Genomic DNA, 22,104 nt, shown 5'->3' on the forward strand with positions numbered 1-22,104 from the left:
GAATAAGAACAAGTAGATTATTTGACTAATCCAGAGAGCAAGTACTGTAGTGGTAGGTTTTGGAAACAGCAGGGCCTTTATAAGATGAGAATGCTTTAGTGGAAAATAAAGGAGGTGTCATCCCCTTCCTGGGGACAACACAGAGGACTCTCTGCCTCTTCCTGGGGTATCTTGGGCCATGAATTACCCCTTCCTGGGGTAAATTTGCCATGAATTTCCAGTGGGTGGTGAATCATGCCAAAATATACAGTGACACCAGATGAGCAGGTAATGTTGCATGTTATTTCTGTACAACAGCTTCCATTTCCCATTTTCTCTGAGCTGATTCTGGTCTTATTGATATTGATACAGATGTCTAAATATCTATGTCAATATAGATGTCCATATATCTATGTAGATACAGGTAAGTATCAATATATATATATATATATATATATATATATACACACACATACTTTCTCTGTATATGCACATGTGAATGTAGATGCTGCCTATGGTGTGATAGGTATATATGATGGTGTATACATACACACACACATATATAAATATATAGTAAAGCACAAGAATTACTCACCAGCTGTAGAATGCAGGAATCACTTGAGTGAGGTCACTGCCCATGGTAAGCAGGATGCAGGAAGCCATAGTGGTGTCTCAGGGCCTCTCCTGTGGGATTTCCCTTGGGGACTGGGCCTCAGTGCCACAGTGGAGGAGCCTGCCTGGTGTCATGCACGGGAGGATGTTCTGCTGAAGGCTGTGTCCCCCTCTCACAGCTGTGTGGTGGACGAGATGGACTTCTCAGGCATGGAGCTGGACGAAGCCCTGCGGAAGTTCCAGGCCCACATCCGTGTGCAGGGCGAGGCGCAGAAGGTGGAGCGGCTGATCGAGGCTTTCAGGTAAGAGCAGGAGCCCTGCAGCCCCACTGCTGCGACCAGGGCAAGCAGGGAACTCAGCACACCCAAGGCAAAAAGCCAGCAGGCATGGGGAGAATGCCCACAGATATCTCTTCCTGAGAGGGGATCGTGGAGGGGCTCCTGAAGGATGGAGTCCACTGCTGTGTCACAGCTGTGGCCTTGTCAGGTTCAGTGGCATGAAGGGCACCAGGGGCCAGAGTAAGGCCAGTCCTGCTATGGCTTCCAGCAAGGGATTCCCTGTTCATTGGTGGCTCACAGGAAGAGAAGCAGAGGGGCTTGCAGGGCTGCTTGGCTCTCCTTTGGTGCATCCAGAGGAGTGCTTGGCAAGGCAGGCTGGAGCAGACACCTCCTGTATTTCACTTGTGTGCTGACACACTCTGAGTAGTGCACTCCAGCCTCACTTGCTTTTTTGGCTCCTGAGGACAAGAAGGCTGAAGTTTCAGTGGCCTACTTCAGCCACTGGTGGGGAAATTTGCCTTCAGAGTGCAGTGGGTTCCTTCTCTCTTGTGTGAGAGGTGGAGTGAAAGGAATGTGGTCTCCCTGTGGTAAAGGCATTGCCAAACTGGAGCAGAGGGCTCCCATGTTCCATGCTAAGTGTGTGCATCCCTCCTGCTGCAGCCAGAGGTACTGCATGTGCAACCCAGATGTGGTCCAGCAGTTTCACAACCCGGACACCATCTTCATCTTGGCCTTTGCAATCATCCTCCTCAACACAGACATGTACAGCCCCAACATCAAGCCTGACAGGAAGATGATGCTGGAGGACTTCATTCGCAATCTGAGAGGTGAGGGTTCTGCCTTGATTTTTCTTTTTTGCCCTTTTGCTTTTCTAAATTCTGCCTAGATGAAGGCAGGAAAAACCTAGTGGAACTGTCTTTCTCCAGGTCTTCTGCTGCTTGCCTGTGAGCCAGACACGGAAGCCCCTTTGAGATGCCTTCTGGGGTGCTGGGGAAGGGAAATTCTAATTAACTTTGTTTTCTGCAGAAAGCTGTCCAGCCTTCTCAGAAACCAACTATTTTCCTTTGAGAGATGGCTTCATCTTTTAAGATATCTCATTGCTTGGAAACAGTCCATTGTATTACATTTTCCTATTGTTCAGCTCCATCCTTCTTAGACCCTGCTGGGTTGTGCTAAACAAGCCCTACTTGCTGCTTTGAATATATGAACACATTTTCCTTTTATCCAGGCTAAATCTTCCCCTTCTTAATTGCCTGCAATTACTTATAGTAACTGTAGGCGTGACAGAGTTCATGCATACATTACTTTTTTGCAATTTCTGATCCATCAGTTCCCCAAATCAATTTTCTTCTATTTTCAAGGTCGGTCCTTTCCATCCTGGTAATATGTTGTTAAAAGCACTTTTTCAGATGTGATCACAACATACTCATATATAGAGCTACTGCCTTGTTCTTATTTTCAGATCTACTAACTCAGCTCAGTATTGTTTGGCCTTTTTGACATCACGTCTAGACAAATTATTGTCTAATTTCCCAGCCATATTCATTCCTAGGTCATCCTAGGTCAGCCATTTTCAAAGTTTCTCTTACTGCACATCTGCAATTCATATAAAGCTCCCTCAAAGTTTTTCCAGCATAAATTCCTGTCTTTTTTAAAGATTTTGCATTTTTCTGGGTTCCTTTGACTTGTTTCTTTGTCCTGATTGCTGTTCAGCAAGTGTCATCTCAGACTCCCACACCTTGCACAATTTGTCACCTGGTTCAGACTGGTATGATGTGACACTGAGGCCCTCTTTCAAGTTTATTCCATAGATACTGAATGGGTCTGCTACCTGCCATCACCCCCTTTAGTATTACAACTGATAGCACTAACAAAAGAGGGGGGTTATTTTAATGTTGACTTACTGTTAGAGTTGCTTTAAAAACTGTCAGTTCACACCACAATGGATTACATCAGCATGAGGGTCACTCACCTCCAGTGTGCAACACACCCCAACTCATTAGAGCAAGTGAATGTCACCCCATCACAGACAAGCAGAGACAGTTCAGTCCAGACTCACCTGCAGCTTCAGCAGCCTGTGTTGGAAATGTTATTTGGGATACATTTGCAAGGATGTTGGTAAGGGAGCAGGACATCTCAGTGCCTTTCCATTTCTCAGCAGGTCCTCACCTGCATCACTCAGGATTGTTCATCTCAGACCAGGGAGCTGGAGGGAATGCAGAGAAAATCAATATAAAATGACTGGAGGAATTCGGTTTGGAGGAAGGACTGGAAACTTGGTTTTCAGTGTTCAGGGAAGGGTGGAAAAAACCTTTTCTGCCGGGCTCAGAAGGGTCAGACAGCAAAATCTGGAGAATTATCTAAGGAGATATAAAAGAGGAAAGGGGCAGGGTCAAGGCAGAGATACCACAAACAGAATAGCAGGAAAGCATTATTCCTAGGAGACAATACAGAAGGAAAATGGTGGAGGTCACCAAGCAGACAAGGAGAGATGATGCTTGCATTGGCAGGAAGAGCTGCTGAATCCCATCATAGACCTTCTCCACATCTAGCACTTCTGATGATACAAAATCAATGCAGGGGTTACTGCTGAGTGGCCCAAGATAAATGAATGTGAAATTGTGGCTATAAAACCTTAGGGAACACATGGAAAGGAGCCACCATGCAGAGCAATGGAATAATGAAATCAACTGCATTGGCCTTAGAGATGTCAGTCTCTCCTGCTGGTGCATTAGATGCATTAGAGAGGCAAAGGAGACAGCTTAAAGTGAAGTATTGCTATTCCCCTTCACTTCCCAGCACTGCACAGTGCAGAGGCAGTAGTGACCTGCCAGGGACCACTAGTTCTTCCCTTTTTTTTTTCTCTCTGGCTGGCCTGAAAACATTTTCTGTCTTTGGCAGGGGTGGACGACGGTGCTGACATCCCTCGGGAGCTGGTGGTGGGGATCTATGAGAGGATCCAGCAGAAAGAGCTAAAATCTAATGAGGACCATGTAACTTATGTCACCAAAGTGGAGAAGTCCATAGTTGGAATGAAAACGGTGAGCATCCATAACCCTCTGGCACTCACTGAGTCCCTCTGTCCCCCACCTCTCTCCCTGCCCTATTTTCTGTGTTTTTCCTCTATGCCTTTCTTCTCTTATGTAATACTTTCTTTGCTTGTCTCTACAAATGTACTCCTTTTGCTCCAAACTCTCTATTCCCTGCTATCTCATTCTTTCCTAATTTTGAGGGATCTCCTTGGCCAGAGTTTAAGTATCTAGTGCTGTAATTGTTTGCCCATGAATTTTACTGCAGGTCCTGGCTGGCTCAGCTGATAGATCTGCAGTGTTTCAAACTTTCAGGCCTTTTAAGGGTGTAGGAAGTAAAAGGCAAAGTGATAAAAAACAATTTTATCTATCTGTCTCTAATGAGTTCCCTAAAAATTGCTGGGATTAAGAGATCCCCAAAGCACAGATATCTTCTTTGGCAGTAACCAATCTGTAGTGCAAGAACATACATACTGTTTATCCAAAATAAGCAGAATGATTTCTCAAAGCCCAGAAAACCTGGGGTCCAGTGGGGTGAGAGAGGCTGAGCAGTGACCCAAGGACTGGAAGGATGTGTGAGCAAGAAGGCTGCATTTAGTCTGCCCTCTGATTTACCTGGATCACAAGACTTTCTCTGTTACTGCACCAAAACTGATGGCAAGGAGCAGTGGTGAGGAGGTGATTTGTCTGGGCAGAGTGGGTGGAACTGTGTCACTGGGCAGGGTTGTGCAGTCTGAGGGTGGGGGAGACCCACAGTGGCCCCTCCCTGAGCCCCTGCCTGCCCCTGTGTGCTCCCTGCAGGTGCTGTCGGTGCCCCACCGCCGGCTGGTGTGCTGCAGCCGCCTCTTCGAAGTGACCGACGTGAACAAAGTGCAGAAGCAGGCAGCTCACCAAAGGGAAGTCTTCCTCTTCAATGACCTGCTGGTGGTGAGTGTGCAATTAGGCACTGCAGTAATAAAACCTGCCCTGGTTTCTGTAAGGAAGTTTGAAACCAGTCCACAACATCCATTTTTCCTCTAAGGACAGCCCCTAGTTCATCAACACTGTAAGACACAGCTCTGGGCCCCTCACCATTAAAAACCTACTACATCTAGAACTCCAGTAAACCCTTGAAAAAACAAACTGTCACATCCCACAGCAATGTCATTGCTCTCTCTCACGCCTTTGCCAGCAGGGAGGTTCATTTCTGAAAGGGAGGTGCATTTCTTTGTCTATTTGTACTACAGTACACAGAGCCCTCTCATGCCCTTTAAATCTTTCCTACCAGACACTTTAAAATCACTGCCTTCTAGCATGGAAAAGGCTGTAGCAGACTAGACAGCACTTATCAGACCCCCAAATGTGCAGAGTATTTTTGAAAGTGTCCTGCCCCAGCAATGGAATTGTGCAGGTACAGGAGAACAGAGTTACACTGAGACTGAAAGGAGGCCAGACAAAATGGAAGTTTGCTGAATTTAATGGCAAAGTAAAACCGTGGTGCCAGCAGATGCAAGGCTAAAGCCAAACCCTTTTGTAGAAGAAGAGGATAAGAGAGCTTTACTCAGCTTTTCCTCTGCAGCCACTTGCACAGTTATGAACCTGGGGAGAGGGTCTGCTCCTTGCTATCCTTCTTCTCCATGGGATAAACCAGATCCATAAGGACTAGTGCAGAGGCACAAGGGCAGCACAGCATTCTCATAGCCCTTGTTCCCAGCTCTAAGGTATTTATGACAGGCTTCCCTTTGCCTTTTGATCTGCTCCTTGGTGAAGAGAATTCAAAAGTCAAAATGTGGTGACCAGGCACCTCTGTGAGAGAGCTGAGTGGGCCCAGGGCAATGCCTACAGGATTCCAGAAGTGTTGTTACAAGTGCAGCATTCCAGGCAGCTCTCCTGCAAAGAGCCAGTCATTCAGCAAACATTGCTCCCATGTACACTTAGCAGAGCTTTTTTGCCTTGAGCAGTTTGCATTGTTCCTGCCTCACTGTTCCCCAGCACCAATGATGCTTCTCTCCCTCCAACAGATCCTCAAGCTTTGCCCGAAGAAGAAAAGCTCCTCAACATACACATTTTGCAAGTCAGTCGGCCTGCTAGGGATGCAGTTCCATCTCTTTGAGAATGAGTGTAAGTCCACTGCTCCTGGGTTTCTGGAGGGGTTTGGCAGGGAAAAGGAGAAGGAGGGAGGGGGCTGTGTGAGTTTGCATTAGGAGAGAGATTCTGTCAGAGTTAAAAGTGGAGGAGGGAAAACTAAGGCTTGTGACAAGGAGATCACTCTTTAGGTACACTGTGATGAGGGGAAGCTCCTGGTGTCTCTCTAGGTCTGAGCATCTGCAGAAGGGCCTCACTGAAGGATTTGCCTTGTTATGGTGGCAGGGACAGCACCAGTGGTGAAGACTGGGGGAAACAATCCCCCTATAGACACCACTGAGCTCCCAGAAGCCAACTGTTGGTGCAGAACCTTGTTGGCAGAGCTGCTGCTGCCAGCTTTAGCCCCTCTCCCCTCATGCCCAAAGTCACAGCCCCCACTGCTGCCTTTGATGCTGACAGAGGCAGAGGTGCTGCTGCCACCTCCCTGCACAGTGCCATGCTGTGCTGAGAGCTTCCCAAGGCAGAGGCAGAGCCCTTGGAACAGTACCCACCAAAGCATGGCAGGAGGCCAGCCCTAGTCAGCCTGACCTTGATGGTCTGGGAAGAGAGCCATGATGTGTCATGATTGGGGCTGGTTGTGCCGTGCTGGAGTTCCAGAAACAGGCAGGCTCCCTGCTGGCACAGGCAGAGGGGCAGCAGTCCCAGGCAAGCATGGCTGATGCCCCTGGGATCAGGGGCACAAACCCCTAGGATCACAATGCTCTCTGTTGTGAGCACATGGAGAACATGCTGCAAGGAAGGCAAAATGTAGCAGCACTGTGGCTATGCTAAGTTTTTTCTATCCCTCCTCGACTGGCAGCATGAGTCAGTCTCCCAACACCCTGCTCTGCAACATGCAGAGGCTGCCACATCCCTGTGAACCAAAGGGCCATTCATAGCTGAGCATCCCCAGGAGGCACCATCAGAGCTGGAATCAGCTTTCAGGGGTAGCCTGACTATCCTGGGAGTGCCCAAATCTTCTGGCAAAGGTGCCCCGTTGTGTATCCCCTGCAGAGACAGTAAAGCAAATGTCACAAAGATCTTGTGATCTGAACAGATGAGAGAGATGGGGTGGGAAAAGAGCTTGGTACACAAATAGGGGGAGCAGAGGGCTGGCTGAAAATAACAGGTTTGGCCTTGGCTTGTTTGGGAAAGACTGCTAAAGGAAGGCTAATAAAGGAAGGCTACCCGTGGAAGGCAGGCAGATGTAGGAGCACTGGAGGAGAAGTGAAAGCAGGACAGGTGAAGACAGAAATTAAATTTAGAGGAATGTGAAAGGAGGGGAGGAAAGGGATTGAAACCACGTGCCATTGAGCAAATGATAGAGGAAGTCAAAATTGTGGCAAGTTCTCTGCATTCTCGTGTTCTCCTGATTCTGTTGGCTGAATCTCCTGTCATCACCTCCCTGCACACAAACCTGATCTTTAAAACATGAGGCCTTTTGCTGTTTATTTTCACTCTCTGGGCATGGCCCCTCATTTACATTCCTGTGTGTTTTTCCTGTGAGGGGCACTAAGCAGAGACCTACAAATACACATCTTTACCATTCTCTCTGCAGAGTGCAATGAGCTCCCCACCTGCCCTGTGCCAACACCCCTCCTGTGTTCTCTGCAGATGAAAGGAGAGACTGGGAACAAGTCCTGCCACTGTGGGTGCAATGGCTCTGACCCCAGAAGACAACCTCTCCTGCTGCATCTCCCACAGGAGAAAAAGTGTCATTGGCCTCATAAACACTGTTTACTCTTCCACAGACTGAGAAAGGCTTTACAGCCTTACCTCTGTGCCCAGGTTCCTAGACCCAGTGCTGCACTAAAAGTAACTAAGAGCTAGAGTTCTCTGGTTTTGGCAGCACTGTGGTGCTGGTGACACTTGCCTTGCTGCTGCAGCTTGGTCCTTCTGTTCTCTTGGAGGGCTGAAGTGCTGCAGGTTCCCACAGCTGGCAGTGTGACAAACTCTGGGTGTGCAATTCCATTGGACTCGTGCTGAAAACTCTTTGTCCTTCAGATGTACCAAAACAACCAACTAATCCATCAAAAATGCCTAACACCTCTTAATTTTGTTGGCAAATCTTTTTTTCAGATTACCCCCATGGCATTACACTGGTGACTCCAGTATCAGGCTCAGAGAAAAAACAGGTACTACACTTCTGTGCTCTGGGTGCTGAGGAAATGCAGAAGTTTGTGGAAGACCTGAAAGAGTCAATAGCAGAAGTGACAGAACTGGAACAGATACGAATTGAATGTAAGGGTCTCTCATGCAATTCACACTCCAATGCCATCACACTGCATGTGACTACAAGGCAAAAAGGGTAAAGGAAATGTTCTTCAGGAACAGGGGCAAAGAGGATAAGCAGCACAAATCTGCACAGGATGTTCCTGGGTTCACCGAGAGGATGAAAAAGCACTCTGTGACCACTGGCCAGCAGGAGAAATGGAAGGACTTGACTACTTACAATACTATGGGACAGGGAGTGTGATACAGCAGCCTGGAATAGGGAGGCTTAGACTGTCACACCCAGAAGATTCTTTTCTGTCCCATACTCCTTTGAGTATGCAAACATGATCTGTAAATAGCTGGGACAGATCTCATACCTTTAACAGAGCTGTCCTGAGGGCAAGCAGTCTGTCACTCCATGGCCTTACACAGACAAGGTGTCCATGGAGCCTTTGATAGCTCCAGTTTCTGTTTTCTCTTGGCTGTTCCTCTCTCTCTTCTTGACACTCACTCGTGATTTCCTTGCATTAATTCTCCTTGCTGACTTCCCATTTTGTTCCTGCAGTGTGCTGGTGACCTTCCCTCCTTCCCCCCCTCATTTATTTCCATTTGTCTGTTTTGCAGGGGAGCTGGAGAAACAGCAAGGGACGAAGACTCTCTCCTTAAGGACCAATGGAGCCCAGATGGAGCTGCAGTCCAAGCAAGGCTCTCCAACAGGTAAGAGGGCACCCAGCACCCAACTTTTTTTGGTCTAGAAGTGCTGCCTTTGCAAATGTGTTCTCACTGGTGCCTGTGAGAATAACTGCAAAAAGAAGTGTTCAGTTTTGTGTCCTTTAGCCTTGGCCAAATTGTGAAAATACAAGAGCATATACATTCTTCAAAATACCCTAGAAAAACCCTTGAAGTCTCATTACACAGTCTGTAGCTGTAATACCTGATAAAGAGCTGTTTCTGATAGAGCATGGGTAAATTCTGAAGAACCTGGCCCAATTTTCTTCCCTGAACTGATAAAACTTACCCCACTAAGCAGCTAACAGGTTGCAAGAGGGTCTGGATTGGCCTTGCACCTCTCCCTTTAACTCTCCAGTCCACAGTATGAGAGCCAGCTCTTGACTAGAGGGCCAGATCTCATTAGTGAGATATTTTGTTTTATTTCAAAGGCAAGAAGGATTTGGGGGAGAAGGTCTCGGACAGCACAGTGGAGGTAAGTAGAGTGCAGAGCAGCTGAGGTAAGTAATTCTCTCTCACTTCAGCACTTCTCACATTCTCTGTTGTTTCTTTTCTCAGGTTTTAATCAATGCCTCCCCAGCCAGACTGACAATTTTACCAATTTCCAGAGATACAATTAAAAGTTACTGCTAGGACGGGTAATACAACTTTCAAATCCAAACTAAACTTCAAAGCATTTTCAATCCTTTTCTATAACTGTAACATCCTTCATGGACCAAGCTCCCAAACGCTGTAGACTAACCCACCCCACTGCTTCTGGGGAGACTGAAAACCCCTCGAAGGACTTCCCAGACATGCTAACTCCATGCAGCATCACATGCAAATTCCCCACAGCCCAGCTTTCCTGCACTATCTCTGCAGCTCTGTCTCTCCATCCCCCTGAAGGGGATTAAGCATGGCCTTTGTACACCAGACTTTCCTTAGAGCTTCACCTTCCTAGGTAGGGAGCTTGGCTGTCCTGTGTACATCTATCTTTGCAGGAATGTCCAGCATCCAGTGGGTTGCCTGTTTCTTCACATATAGCCATACTCTCACAGCCTGTGAGGAAACAGGAAAATGCAATCTTCACACTGAAAATCTTATCAACTACTTCCTACTCTCTCTCTGTCTGAAATATCTCCATTGTCCTGAACCTTCCCTTTTCCAGGGTAGTTCTCTCCCCTCTTGTCAGCATGTATTTACTTAAAGAATTCTGCTTCTCTGTGGGGAGTAGGTGCTTCTTCTTTTCCCTGGAGAGCACCCTATTTCACTGCAGACACCCCCTTCCTGGGAAAGGTGCCTCTGCCAGCCATTTTCCTATTCCTGTTGGGAGAAGTGTCTCCCTGTGTAGAACAGCTTCCATGTATCCTAATGTCACTGGCACTTCATGGCCTAGCATCCAGTTTTTCCTGTGGGATGTTCCAACACCTGAATAAATATTGACACCATATTATGTCCTGCTGTGTGGTGAGCCTGAGCAACCTCCACGTCTGGACAGGGACAGACAGCTCATCCTTGTTCCAGCATGGTGGGGAGCTTGATCACTTCACAGCTTCTCCTTCCCAGTTGCTGGTGCAGCTGCTGACTCTGCCAGACCCTCAGGGCAGCCCCACTGTCCCCCCTGGACCCCTGCCTGGCTGGAAGTGCCACGCCAACCTGCGAGCATTGTTTCCTACCCAGGGCTTGTCACCTGGTCGACATTCTGTTTTAAGCCAGCAACTTAGCTCTGCTTTGGGGTCTCCATCAGCCCATGTCCTTGCCAGGAGGAACTGTAACCTCATCCATCATTTGGGAAGCATTATTTCCCTGCTGCACTTCTCCTGCTAGCGACCTCCCGTCCAGGCCAGCTCGTCCTTTTCAGACTGGTCTCAGTGAGCTCCCTTATTTGATTCCATTATCAGCATCTCAATGTGGAAACCCTGATGACCTCCTGCTTCCCTTCCTGCTTTCAGCTGACCAAGTATTACTCTGCCAGCAGAGAGCATTTCCATTTCTCTGAGATTATCTAATCTGCTGCCATTTCATCATGAATTTCTTTTATCATTGTATGAGCTAGATGGGCACTTTTTGTTTCTTCTATTTTTTTTAAATCATTTCCTTTCACTGACAAACCACCAAATGGAGCAGAGGGAGCTGCCTTTTGCTAGACTATGTCAGGTTTCTGCTTTTTCCTTTGTAAACAGATTAGCCAGTCATGTGGTGTACCTTCCTACTTAGAAAGGCAGGGAGCTGGGAAAGGCTTGAGTTTCTCTGTCGCTCTCTATCTCAGATTCAGCTGCTGTCATTTTGCTGAAACATACAGCCTCGATTATCTGAAACCTTGTGGTCTGGTCCCCCTCTCCTTTTTGCTGGTGGGGACAAAGTCATGACTTCAAGGTCTGTTCATTTCCATGAGAATTCATGGATACTTCCACTCTTAGAATTGATGTGCGTTCCCTGTGCTGTTTGGATAATCAAAGCTGCACTGCATTTGGGAACGCCGGCTCTGCTGTCTTTGACGTGATGGAAAGGACAGGGACACTTAGGCTGGATGGGGACAATGGGGCTGTTGAGGGGGACTGTGCAGCCAGGGTCATACCTGTTCTGGTTTTTTGAGGGAGGGAGGGTTGAATGCATGTGAGGTCGTCTGGTGGTGGGGGTTCAGGGCAGCCAGTAGCAGCGGATGGGAAAAGTCTTGTAACATTTAATGCTTCTTTGGCTGTTTCTAAACTAGGTGTCAATTCACAACAGGCTTCAAACGTACCAGCACAACTCCGCCCTGGGGCCCGAGAGTGGAATGCAGCCCAGCATGCGTCTTAACATGCCACGGGAGCAGCTGGAGACAGCACTGGTGCCCTCGCACCCCGCCTCGGCGGGGACACTTGTACAGTGCCAGCAGATTGTCAAAGTCATTGTCTTGGACAAGCCGTGCCTGGCTCGGATGGAGCCGGCCCTCAACCAGACTCTGACACGCTACGTCACCTCCGACTCCTGCACCTCCACGCCCTGGCGCGGTGTGGGCAGTGGGCTCCCTGGGACCCCCATGAAGCTGGTCCATCAGCCTCCCCTGCCACCTCCACCCCCTCCCTACAACCACCCCCACCAGTACTGCCCCCCCAGCTCGCTGCTTCAGAGGCGCAGGTATTCCAGTGGCTCTCGCAGCCTCGTGTAGCCACACCACCAGCACCAAACAGCACAGACTTCCTCGCTTCCCTTCCCCACCACCTCCCAGGGACCCTTTCTGCCTACAGAGATCTAGTTTGTGATTTATTTTTTAGTAAAACAAGAACAAAAGGAAAAAAAAAAAAGCCAACTGACCTAACTCTTACCCTGTCTCCCCTCAAGATGATGCTATTTGTGAGGAGCCGTCTGTAGAAACTGCCAACCTACATGCTCACACATCCTCACACCCTGCCAGCCCAGCTGGCCCCTGTGCTCGTGTTGTCCCCATGTAGCACTTTGCTGCCCTGTTCCTCAGAGGCTTGATGACCTGCTGCTTTCTAGGCACCGTGTCTTCCGTTTCCTACTCCTCACCTTCCTCTCCTGCCTTGCATTTACCTGGCCATAGGTTTGTACCCACCCAGCCTCAGAGAGAAATGGACTCACCTGTGCCATGCCTTGGGGCATTCCTGGGGGTGGAGCTCTCCCTGCCACCATCACTGCCACCTGCTAAGCTGGAGTGAGAACTTGCACCACTTGCCACGCTTCCTCCTCATTGCTCTCCAAGTATTATCTCCTTGCAGCAACCGGCTCCAAATGGAGGAGTGCACGAGTGGGAGAGAGCTTGAGAGGAGGAGAGACTGTCCTGAGCTGCAGTACAAGTACACGAAGATGGCCTCACTGAACACCAAAACTTTTTCTGTTGTTATGTTGGAGCATTGTACCAGAGACCTCTGCTGAGACCACGTGTAAATACACCTGTACGGTAGCACATGTATGCGCATGCTTGCTAAGGAAACACCAAGCAGCTCTGAGGGGGCAGAAGGGAGGGCTGCAGTCCAGGCATCTTCCTGGAATGGATGTGTGCTTTTCCAAAGAGACAGCACCGAGAGGTGCCCTCCCACCTCAACACACACACACACCCACATACACACACAGGAGATTGTCTTCTCTAAAACAGACCCACCTCTGGTTTCCTTCTTCTGGCTGGTTTTGTGTTTCCTGCCCACCTGCATTTTTGTATTCTGAAAGCAAAGCTGAGTGTTATGTTCACCTTTTGGGGTGGGTATTCCATTCACTTGGGCTCTTCCACCTGTGTTAGAGGAAAGGGACTTTTTGGAGACCGCTCATGTGAGGTTCCCATCTGTATCTCTTACCTGTATCTCTTACCCCTGTATTCTTACCTCCATCAGCCCTTCCCATAGGAAAGCTGCCCAGATACCAGACTCCAAGGTCTCTTCTCTCTCCCTCTCTATCCCAGCTTCAAAGTGAGAGGAGGGGCAGATCCTGAGATAGAGATGACAGCTCAGCTCCTCTGCTTTACTGGGGACATTGATGTGAAGGAAGACAGCATTAAAAATGGGCTGTGGAGGTATTTTTAGAAAAAAAAAATCTCTGTGCAGTAGGGAGGGGAAGGTATTAATTAGCTTAAAGGCTTTGGTCTCACTCACTCATTCTATCTCCCTTCGAGGTTTAAGAAGATCAACTTTAGGATTCTAAAATAGGACAGAATGCCTTTTAGGGCCTTTATTTTTATTTTATTTTATGAGGGAAAGACTGAAATGCTCTTCCTTCCTGTGCAAGGCTAAGACATGAGCAGTGAGTGCTGATGATGTAATGGTAGGGTAAGGAAAGGCAGAAGTTGTTGCCAGTGGTGGGGATGTGCAGAATGTCAGGACAAGGGGGACAGCAAAGACAGATGCAGAAAACTTCTTTTAACCTTGTGGGGTAAAAGCCACACAGCAATTTCCTTAGGGATTGTGCCAGTGTGCTGATCTCTGGGGCCATTGCCAGTGACAAAAGCCACAGGGCATCAGGGACGGGCTTGGCTCCCCTCAGTGCTCCCTGGATGCTTGCTGGCTGTGCTGGAATGTTCAGGGAGAGATTTCACACATCTGACCTGGGCAGAAGCCCAGCTGGAGTTAGGGAAACAGACAGGGGCTGGAGTGACAGGTCTCCTGCACTTAGTCAGCCCTCCAGGGCAGGAGCCTGCTCACTTCCAGGTCCCCCTCAGTCTGAGCATGACCCATGGACCCAGCTGTGCCAAGAGTTCTGACTTGTTTGCTCAGCTGGGCACCAGGCTGCCACTTCTGTCTGCAATAGCAAATGTACCGACTGTGAGCCCACAAGCAGAGCCTCAGGGAAGACTGCAGAAGCAGACGACAGAAAAGATTGTAAGAAAACCCTGACTAGAAGCCCAGTCTCCCTCCAGAGCAGAGAAGCTCACTCCTAGCCAGCCCCCAGGGCAGTTTGGATGCTCTGCATCCTGAACTGGGTGCTGGGAGAGGTCCTCACCCCTGGCCAAGGCTCAGCCCCTCACCCCCCAGCCAGCTGTGAGGCACAGCTGGCCTGGTCTGCTGCTGACTCCCTTCAGGGTGACACCCTGCTGCCTCACAACAGCCAGAACCTCATCTGAGCTGCCCATGGCTTCCCAAGAGAGCATGTGTGGCATCTGCCATTTTCTGGTCATGCAGTGTGTGGCTGCTGTTGTTTTTGCTCCCTGCTGAAGTGGAATGGGTGTCCAGGAGGCACTGGCACTGTCCCCCCTTCCCAGTAGTTATTTCACTGTCTGAGAGGAATGGCAGCACTAGTTCAGGGTTTTTTCCACAGTGCAGTGTGCCAATGAAGCTCTGTGTGTGTGTGTTAAAATAAATAAATTAGATTTTACTTGACATTTAACACAAAGTGACAACAGCAAAAAACCTTAAGATACTTGAGGAAATAATTTTTTTAGATAAAATATTTATAACAATGCCTACGAAGTTCCTACACAAGATGTTTGCTGCTTTAATAATTGATTGGGAGAGCTACAAGGATCTAAAGAGGAAATAAAGAGACTGCTTGAGACTCCCTTCTCCATGCTGGATGAAGGGTAGAAGTGAGTGAACTGAAGTGCTGAGGTACCTGAGGCAAAATATTCTCTCAGGGCAAGCTGGTTCTGTTTCCCTGACCTTGCAAAGGCTACTGCTGGCCTTGAGCTTTGGACAGAGAAGCAAATGTAGATAACTCTTCTGTCTTCTAGCCTGCTGGCTACCATGTGTTCTGCTGGGTTTAGCTGGAAAGGCACAAAACTGCTCTGTTCCAGCTTGTCAAGGAACAGGGGGGTCCAAATTCCACTGTGGAGCCGAGCCCTTTGGACATCACTTCAAAATACAGATTTTTTTTTTTTTTGAAGGCTGGTCTTGAAGGATGACAAGCACTTTAAAACATATCTGCACCTCATCTGATCTACTGTATTGTCTGCTCCTGCAGTCCTCCCACACAGTGTAGCCCTACAGCTGTGAGCAGACAGACTGACAGGGTGCAGGCTAGAAGGGGCATCTCAGTGACACCCTAGTGAAGGACAAAATGTGTGCCACAGCTCACCTGGAGGGACCAGCCCAAAGAAAAATCACCAGCTCTTGACAGCAGGGATTCTGATCATGAACCTAGCACAATCTTTCAGGTGGAGGAGTCAGGCAGGGAGCTGCTGCAGAGATTAGCTCAACCCAAATGAACCAGTGTCTTTTTGCTGCCAAATTCATGCCCTTCTATATTAAAAGGGAGTAGGGGGGAGAGAGAAAACAGAAACCTAGTGAAAAGTGTTGTGCAGTGAGTGTTGGGTAGTCAGTGACCAAATGAGAAGGTGGCTTTGCTGAACAGTGGGAGAGACTGAGCTGTGTTACATCAGGCTCTATCCTGATGTTTGCTCATGCTAGTGCAGGCCCAGTGAAATGAATCTGTTTGCACCAGTAGCAAAGGGATGGGAAAATGTGACAGGAGAATTGAGCCTTGCAAACAATTTGGGTTTAATGCAGTGCTTTTCCGCTGCCACAGTAATTTTTAATGCCATAGTCTTGGCTGCTGGGTTAGCAACACTTTGTGCTTTCACAAGGCTTTCAAAGCATCCCACTGTTTGCATTTCCTCTCCTTCCTGTAGATGAAAGGTGAGGGTATGGTCCACAACCTGAATTTCATCAATATTCATACTGAAAGGTACCACCAGATTTGGATGCATTTGAGGGCCTCCAAGCCATAAGGGTTTGAGTTTTGTTACCTGTTTCTCAGAAGGCTCAGCCTGCAACTATGTGCACATGTTTCTGAGGTTTCCAAAACCGATCTGAGCCCTAAACCAAGGGTGATGCTGCTTGGCAGAGTCTCTGCTTTGAAATGCAAGTTGCTGAGCAAACTCCCCCCGTCTCCCACTCCACCAGCTGCCTCACTGTGCTAGTGTAGGCTCCAGGGACTGCCGGCAGTGTTTTGTGAGCTAGAGCTGTCCTTGTCCTGCCCTCTCCTTCGCAGCCATGCCTGGGACAGCAGCTTTGAAGTCACCCAGCTCTTCAACACTAGTCACAACCCCATCTGAATGTGTCTTTTTAAAATCTAACAACAGAAGTGTTACCTATGCGTAGGCTTTTGAAAGCACCTGTCTGTCTGTACCTGTCTCCTGCTGTAAATATCACCAACAAAAGCTTCCTTTGGGAAAAGTGGTGTGGTCACACCTAGCAAAGAGTCCAAATGGCTAATATTTTGTAACAAAAATAACAAAAATAGATCAGAGGTATTTTATCTGTCCAATCAATAGAGTTTTAGAAATTATATTGAGATAATGTCACTTGTGCTCCAATGTCTTCTTTGCCTCAGCCCCTGCCCCGGTGTCCCTGGGCTCCAGCAGTGTGTGCAGGCACACAAGCACACACCAAGGGGTGCTCTATGGAGTGCTGAGCATCCTGGGCTCCTGCTGGCCTCACGGGCAGCCTGCTCTGGCTACTGCTGTTTTCCTGTCAAAAGCAGCAGGAGCTAGCTCGGTGCTCAGGCTCTCTGAGGATCAGATCCAGAGGAAAACAGGAAGCAATAAACTTGTTCAGGAGGTGGCAACTTAACTGTGAAATTCACCCCTGCAGGGAGGTGGAGAGGAAGATGGTGAGGGGGAAGGCAGAGCCCTTCTGTGCCACAGCTCATTGCTGTCCATCTTGCTGGATGCTCTCGGCTGTGCAGGCTGCTCCTCTGGGGAGGGAGGGCTCACACAGCCCTGCAGAGCACTCGCTGCTGCCTGTGAGCTGTGGGACATGTGGCCACACAGGAACCCGTGCACCAGAGAGCAGGACACAGCGTGGGGCAGTGCTCACACCACACAGGACTGCACCTCAGAGAGCATGCAGGTACCTCCACAGAATGTGCTGGGCAAAACTATGGGGCACAGGCACCATGGACTGCCTGAGCAGGAGAGCTTTGCTGGCAGCAACATCACCATTGCAGCACATCTCACCAGCTACACTGGCTCAGGCTTGGGGAACATTTGGATGGGAGACACGTAAGGAAAATTACATTTCCTGTGCAGATCAGATATAAGTGCATATTTACACAAAGCATAACCCCAAGGTTAATGAAGCTGACCTTTGAGAGAGAATCAAGCACGTGTACGCAAAGCGAGCTCTGCTCTGCAATGAGTGGGGGAAGGCAAGCTACATCTCTGCAGCTGGATCCAAGGGATGCTGGACTCAGATTGCACCTGCTAAAAAAACCTGTCTATAGGTTGCAAATTCTTTGCTGGTTTCAAAGAATCCCTTGGATCCCCAGGTCCACCATGAAATACTTGGGAAGACATAAATCCCTCCCAGAAACAGACAGGATATGTCCCAGGGATTCAGAGGCTTCCATTTATGTTTTTGTGTGCCATGGCTATATTATAAATCAGCCCATCCCAAACAGGCATTTTCTAAGATGTTTTGAAACAGAAGATTATTAAAGTTCCTGGCTGATGTTCAGATCACACACCTGGCTGTAAAGTAAAGATGAAAGCAATAAAACCAGATTGTCTATATGTGAAATACTCCTCACTTGCTCCAATGTACAGATACTATTATTAATCAGAAGATGGCAAGTGTCTCTGAGAAGGATACTATATAGACATATATAGGTAGTGTTGGTATAGAGGGTTACAACCCAAAAAGCAAATACCACAACTGTCACAGTGCATCTGTACCCTGTTATATCTATACAGCATCCATTATGTGCAATAACTGATGCATAGTGTGGTTGGAACTGATCAAAATACACCTCTCTTTTCCACAGAGAATCTCGAGATGTAATTTTTCTCTGAAACTTTTCAGATGGACTTCTAATTAAGCACATCCCTCAAATGTTTTGCTGTAGGTGGGCTCTATCCACCCCATCAAGCAAAAAGCAGACTCACCACTGAGCTCAGCATTCCACAGCCTGCTGCCTCCTGCTTTGAAGGTGCTGCCTCGGGGGTCAGAGACCCATCCTGATGCCCACACACAGAGGGAGTCCTCCAGGAGCAGGAGGTGGCAGGAAGGTCACCACAGACCCAGAGCTGCCACTGCCTGCAGTATCAGTGTTGTGTGAAGGTCATTGTGGGTCCCTTTGCACCTCATCTGGGGTGCTCTGGGAAGATTGTGCTGAAAGGGAGTGCTTGGGGCACAGCTGATCAGAGTCAGGCTCCAGCATTCCCCACAGACTGAGGTTTCTTGTCATCACCAGCTGCTGGGGAAGAGGTGCCCCTCTGTAAAGTCACTGCCCAGATCCTTAATTCAGCAACCTGGAGTCATGCCCATACACCTGCCTGACCTGGGAAAGGTGGCTGAAAATAAGCAGGTGCCTCAAGGATGACGATGCATGGTTAGCAGGGCTGTGGGATTTAACCAGTTTAGGAGCTCTGTCACACTTGGTGGGTCTTGAAGCAACTTTTCTGCAGTTAACAAGTGCAACTGAGGTTAAAAGCTGGCTGAGGAGCTGTTTTCTATCTTAAACCATACAATCCATGAGCTGAGAATGTTCTTAGTAAGGCAGGATCATATTTTATACAGCACCCATACTCCAGACTTGGGATCTTACAGTTTGGCACAGTTATCAATGAACTTCTTGAAAACAAGAATGCTGTCCTCCTAATCCTTCCTCCTCATTAAGGTAGGGTGTCCCAAACAACATCAAGTTCATTAAAAACTAACTAACTAACTAACTAACTAACTAACTAACTAACTAACTAACTAACTAACAAGAAACAACACAAAGAACAGAAGGATCTTCTTCCACAGGAGTGTAGGACCAAGGCTGTAGCAGTAAAAGCACTTAGAGTGATACATACCCATCCTGATATTCTATGTACACCTTTCTATTCCCTCCCATTATGGAAGACTTGACTTTTCAGTACATTTTCTTTATCTTGTGGATTAATCCCAGCCAGTAAGTAAATACCTTGCAGCTGCTTGCTCTCTTCCCCTTCCACCCTTGGAAAAGGTAAAACTTGTGGGTTGAGATAAGAATTGTTTAATAACAACAACAAGAACAACAATAATAATAATGAAAATGAGGGAAAGATGCACATTGCAATTGTTCACCCCCTGCTGACCAATGCCCAGCCCATCCCCCAGCAATGATCAGCAGCTCCCCGCCAGCTCCCCCCAGTTTATGTATGGCACATGAAGTGCTGTGGTATGGAAAATCCCTTTGGGCAGTTCAGGTCAGCTGCCCACGCTCTCTCCCAGCTTCTTGTGCTTCTCCTCACTGGCAGAGAATGGGACTCTTAATTTAGGGTAAGCACTACTTAGCAACAACTAAAACACCAGGGTGTTATCAACATTATTCTCATGCTAAATCCAAACTACAGCACTCTATGAGGTCACATGAAGCAGGGCAGAATGATCTTCCCTTTCTAAAAGGAAAGGAAAGAATCCATCTCCTGGGATCTGACCTCAGCCTTCAATCTCAGCTCACAGCTTCTGTCATCTCTAGTGAAAAGGACAACCCATCCAGCAGCTCAGGACATGTAGCCAGGAAAGAAATGTGCAAGGGAAAAGCCAGAGCCCTATTTAAATAGCTTGTTCAAAGATAAAACCCCAGCCATCTGTCAACTTGCCCTAGAAGAGGCATGGCTATAATAATTAGCAGAGGGAAAGGCTGCAGAGATGCTAGTGAAAAAAACAGCAGTTTGCTAACATTTTACACAGGTCTGCCATGAATGCAGTGGGAAGAAGGAGAAAGAGTTAACAAAAACAACAGAAGAAAGATCAGGGTATTTGTCCAAAGCAGACACTGCTGGCAGAGTGGGACAGAAGCTTTCCAAGGGCTGCAGGATGCTTTGGGCTGGTGCAATTTGGCACTCAGCATCCCAAGAGCAGATGCTGCCACGGGGGATTGGCAGCAGCTGATCTCACTCAGATCCCGAGGCTCTGCCTGGCAGAGGATTCCCCACAGCTGGAGCGTCGTCCTGGGGTCTTTGGTACTGCCAGAGATGGAGGCAGTCCCCACAGGGCTGGGTGCATGTCATCCCCAGGCAATGGCTGGGATGCTGTAAGAGAGGCTGTGCTGCCCACCTGGATAGACCCCATTTAAACAGTGCTGGCTAATGTACACCTGCTCTCCATTCCTAAAGGAAGAGCCCTTTCTTAGGGGGAAAAAAAAAATCTTCTTTTCAGGGCTCAAACCATCTCGGAACCCCTGTAAATCCATCGGTGCAGCCTGGCGGTGGCACCTACAGGGTGCTTGGATGCACTGTCTGGTGCCATTGGTGGTGGGATGTCCCCTGTCCCCTGCCTTGCAGAGTCTCTTGCACACACACTCCCATTCCCACAGCCTGGAGCACTCTAGTGCCACTGAGCCTCGCCTGCCAACGCCCGAGCAGCTGTGGTGACTGGGCTGTGACAGCTGCTCTGTCACCACCTCCCCCAGGAGCACCACGCTGAAGTTCCCCTCACAGAGCTGAAAAGCCGCTTTAAAAATAAGAATCTTGGATTATAACTCCTAATCCCTTCATTTGCAGTAAGTGCAGAGAGGGAACAGAGATGTCAGCCCTCTCTCCCCGCTGCAGGACCAAATGCGCTTCAAAAACACATCCAAGCATTTGTGTCACGGGCTGGGCAGGCGGCGACCCAGAGCGGCTGCTTGGCCAGGACACTGCGGCACCGCCGGGAGGGCAGGGAGAGGCACACGGGGATGTTGTCCCTCTGCAACCAGGCGCGGTCACCCCCCTCCATCTCCTGCCCTCCTTCACACCTAGGAGTTATTTTTAAGGGCGTGTCAGTCAGCTCTGCCATGTGCTGGAGGGGGATGCACAGAAAAGAGGGGGGCGGGAGCACTCAGACAGGAGCAAACTGTGTCCAAAAGGCATACGGGCTCCCTGAGGATGGGCAGAGAGCAGGGCAGGGAGCCTGTGTGCTGAGACAGGGGGCACAGGTGCCACCATGTCCTGCCCTCGTCACCCTGGGGCCAGCACAGGGGCTGAGGTACCTCCAGGTCTGTGTAAGGGGCTCTGGAGCCACTGAGCAGACAGTGGCAGTGCTCTTTGGGTTTGGGCAAGGGATGAGCTTACATGATAGAACCTTTTATCAAAGGTATGATAGGAAAGGATGAAAGGTATGAAAGGAAAGATATGGAGCAGGTTTTTTCTGGATCTGGGTCAGCAGCGTCAGCACAAAACTAGCAGGTGCTTTTCTTTATGGGGTCAGTGCAGGGATATTTGTATTTTCCAAGAGTGTTCTCCAAGCTACGCAGCCTTCAAAAGGAGAAAAACATCCAGCTGTGCCACCACGCCCTGCTCTGCCAGTGGGCCCTGAGCTTGTGGGAGATGCAGTGATCAGGCAGCAGTGCCCCCAGCAATCCACCTGCCCCTGTGTTCTGGCTATGGGACCCTCGGGGACCAGCCTGCTCCCCAGATCATTACAGCAGGGATTTAGACAAGTCCCTTCCTGATGAGTTGTTTTTTTTTCATCTGGAAGCAGAAACACCTCGACTGGCCGGGATAATTCCCTCCATGACCACTCTGCACATGGCTGCAGCTGTGGGGGTGAGGGCTGCTCGTCCCCGGGAGCTGTGCTGGGCACACGTGCCACCCCACGAGGGACTGTGGCTGGTCCCTGGGGCCGCAGTGAGTGCTGGTGCCACTTTCCTGGCAGCACAGTGGCATCGTGCCAGGCTGTCAGGAGGCATCTCCATCAGCCTCACGGCTGTCAGGTATCAGCACGGGGAGCACTAACCTCTCCTGAGATCTCCAGACATGGACACTTCCCAGCTGACAGCATCACAGGGATGATGGACACACACTT

At 48.9% G+C, this 22,104-nt stretch overlaps 1 protein-coding gene and 1 long non-coding RNA gene across 7 annotated transcripts in view; one reads left to right on the forward strand and one right to left on the reverse strand.

Moving 5' to 3' along the window:
• LOC135301046 (uncharacterized) overlaps positions 1 to 4,685 on the reverse strand; it is a 56,624-nt gene extending 51,939 nt beyond the window's left edge. For all 3 annotated transcript variants that reach the window (XR_010362803.1, XR_010362802.1, XR_010362804.1), the window contains exons 1-2: positions 2,929 to 4,685; positions 575 to 1,856 (exon numbers count right to left, since the gene is read on the reverse strand). This is a non-coding gene — a long non-coding RNA (uncharacterized LOC135301046). The remainder of the gene's footprint in view (positions 1 to 574; positions 1,857 to 2,928) is intronic.
• IQSEC3 (IQ motif and Sec7 domain ArfGEF 3) overlaps positions 1 to 17,871 on the forward strand; it is a 98,458-nt gene extending 80,587 nt beyond the window's left edge. The window contains exons 6-15 of one of the 4 annotated variants that reach the window (XM_064421188.1): positions 771 to 893; positions 1,530 to 1,696; positions 3,771 to 3,910; positions 4,700 to 4,825; positions 5,899 to 5,998; positions 8,081 to 8,242; positions 8,840 to 8,932; positions 9,376 to 9,419; positions 9,503 to 9,582; positions 11,654 to 11,794. In XM_064421188.1, coding sequence (XP_064277258.1) covers positions 771 to 893; positions 1,530 to 1,696; positions 3,771 to 3,910; positions 4,700 to 4,825; positions 5,899 to 5,998; positions 8,081 to 8,242; positions 8,840 to 8,932; positions 9,376 to 9,419; positions 9,503 to 9,577 — 1,030 coding nt within the window. In that variant the 3' untranslated portion in view covers positions 9,578 to 9,582; positions 11,654 to 11,794. Of the gene's footprint in view, positions 1 to 770; positions 894 to 1,529; positions 1,697 to 3,770; positions 3,911 to 4,699; positions 4,826 to 5,898; positions 5,999 to 8,080; positions 8,243 to 8,839; positions 8,933 to 9,375; positions 9,420 to 9,502; positions 9,583 to 11,636 lie in introns of all 4 variants that reach the window. The other 3 variants (XM_064421187.1, XM_064421185.1, XM_064421189.1) reach the window with 3 other exon arrangements.
• Positions 17,872 to 22,104: the final 4,233 nt, after the last annotated feature.

The sequence above is a fragment of the Passer domesticus genome, chromosome 5, assembly GCF_036417665.1.
Source record: "Passer domesticus isolate bPasDom1 chromosome 5, bPasDom1.hap1, whole genome shotgun sequence".
NCBI lineage: Eukaryota > Metazoa > Chordata > Aves > Passeriformes > Passeridae > Passer > Passer domesticus.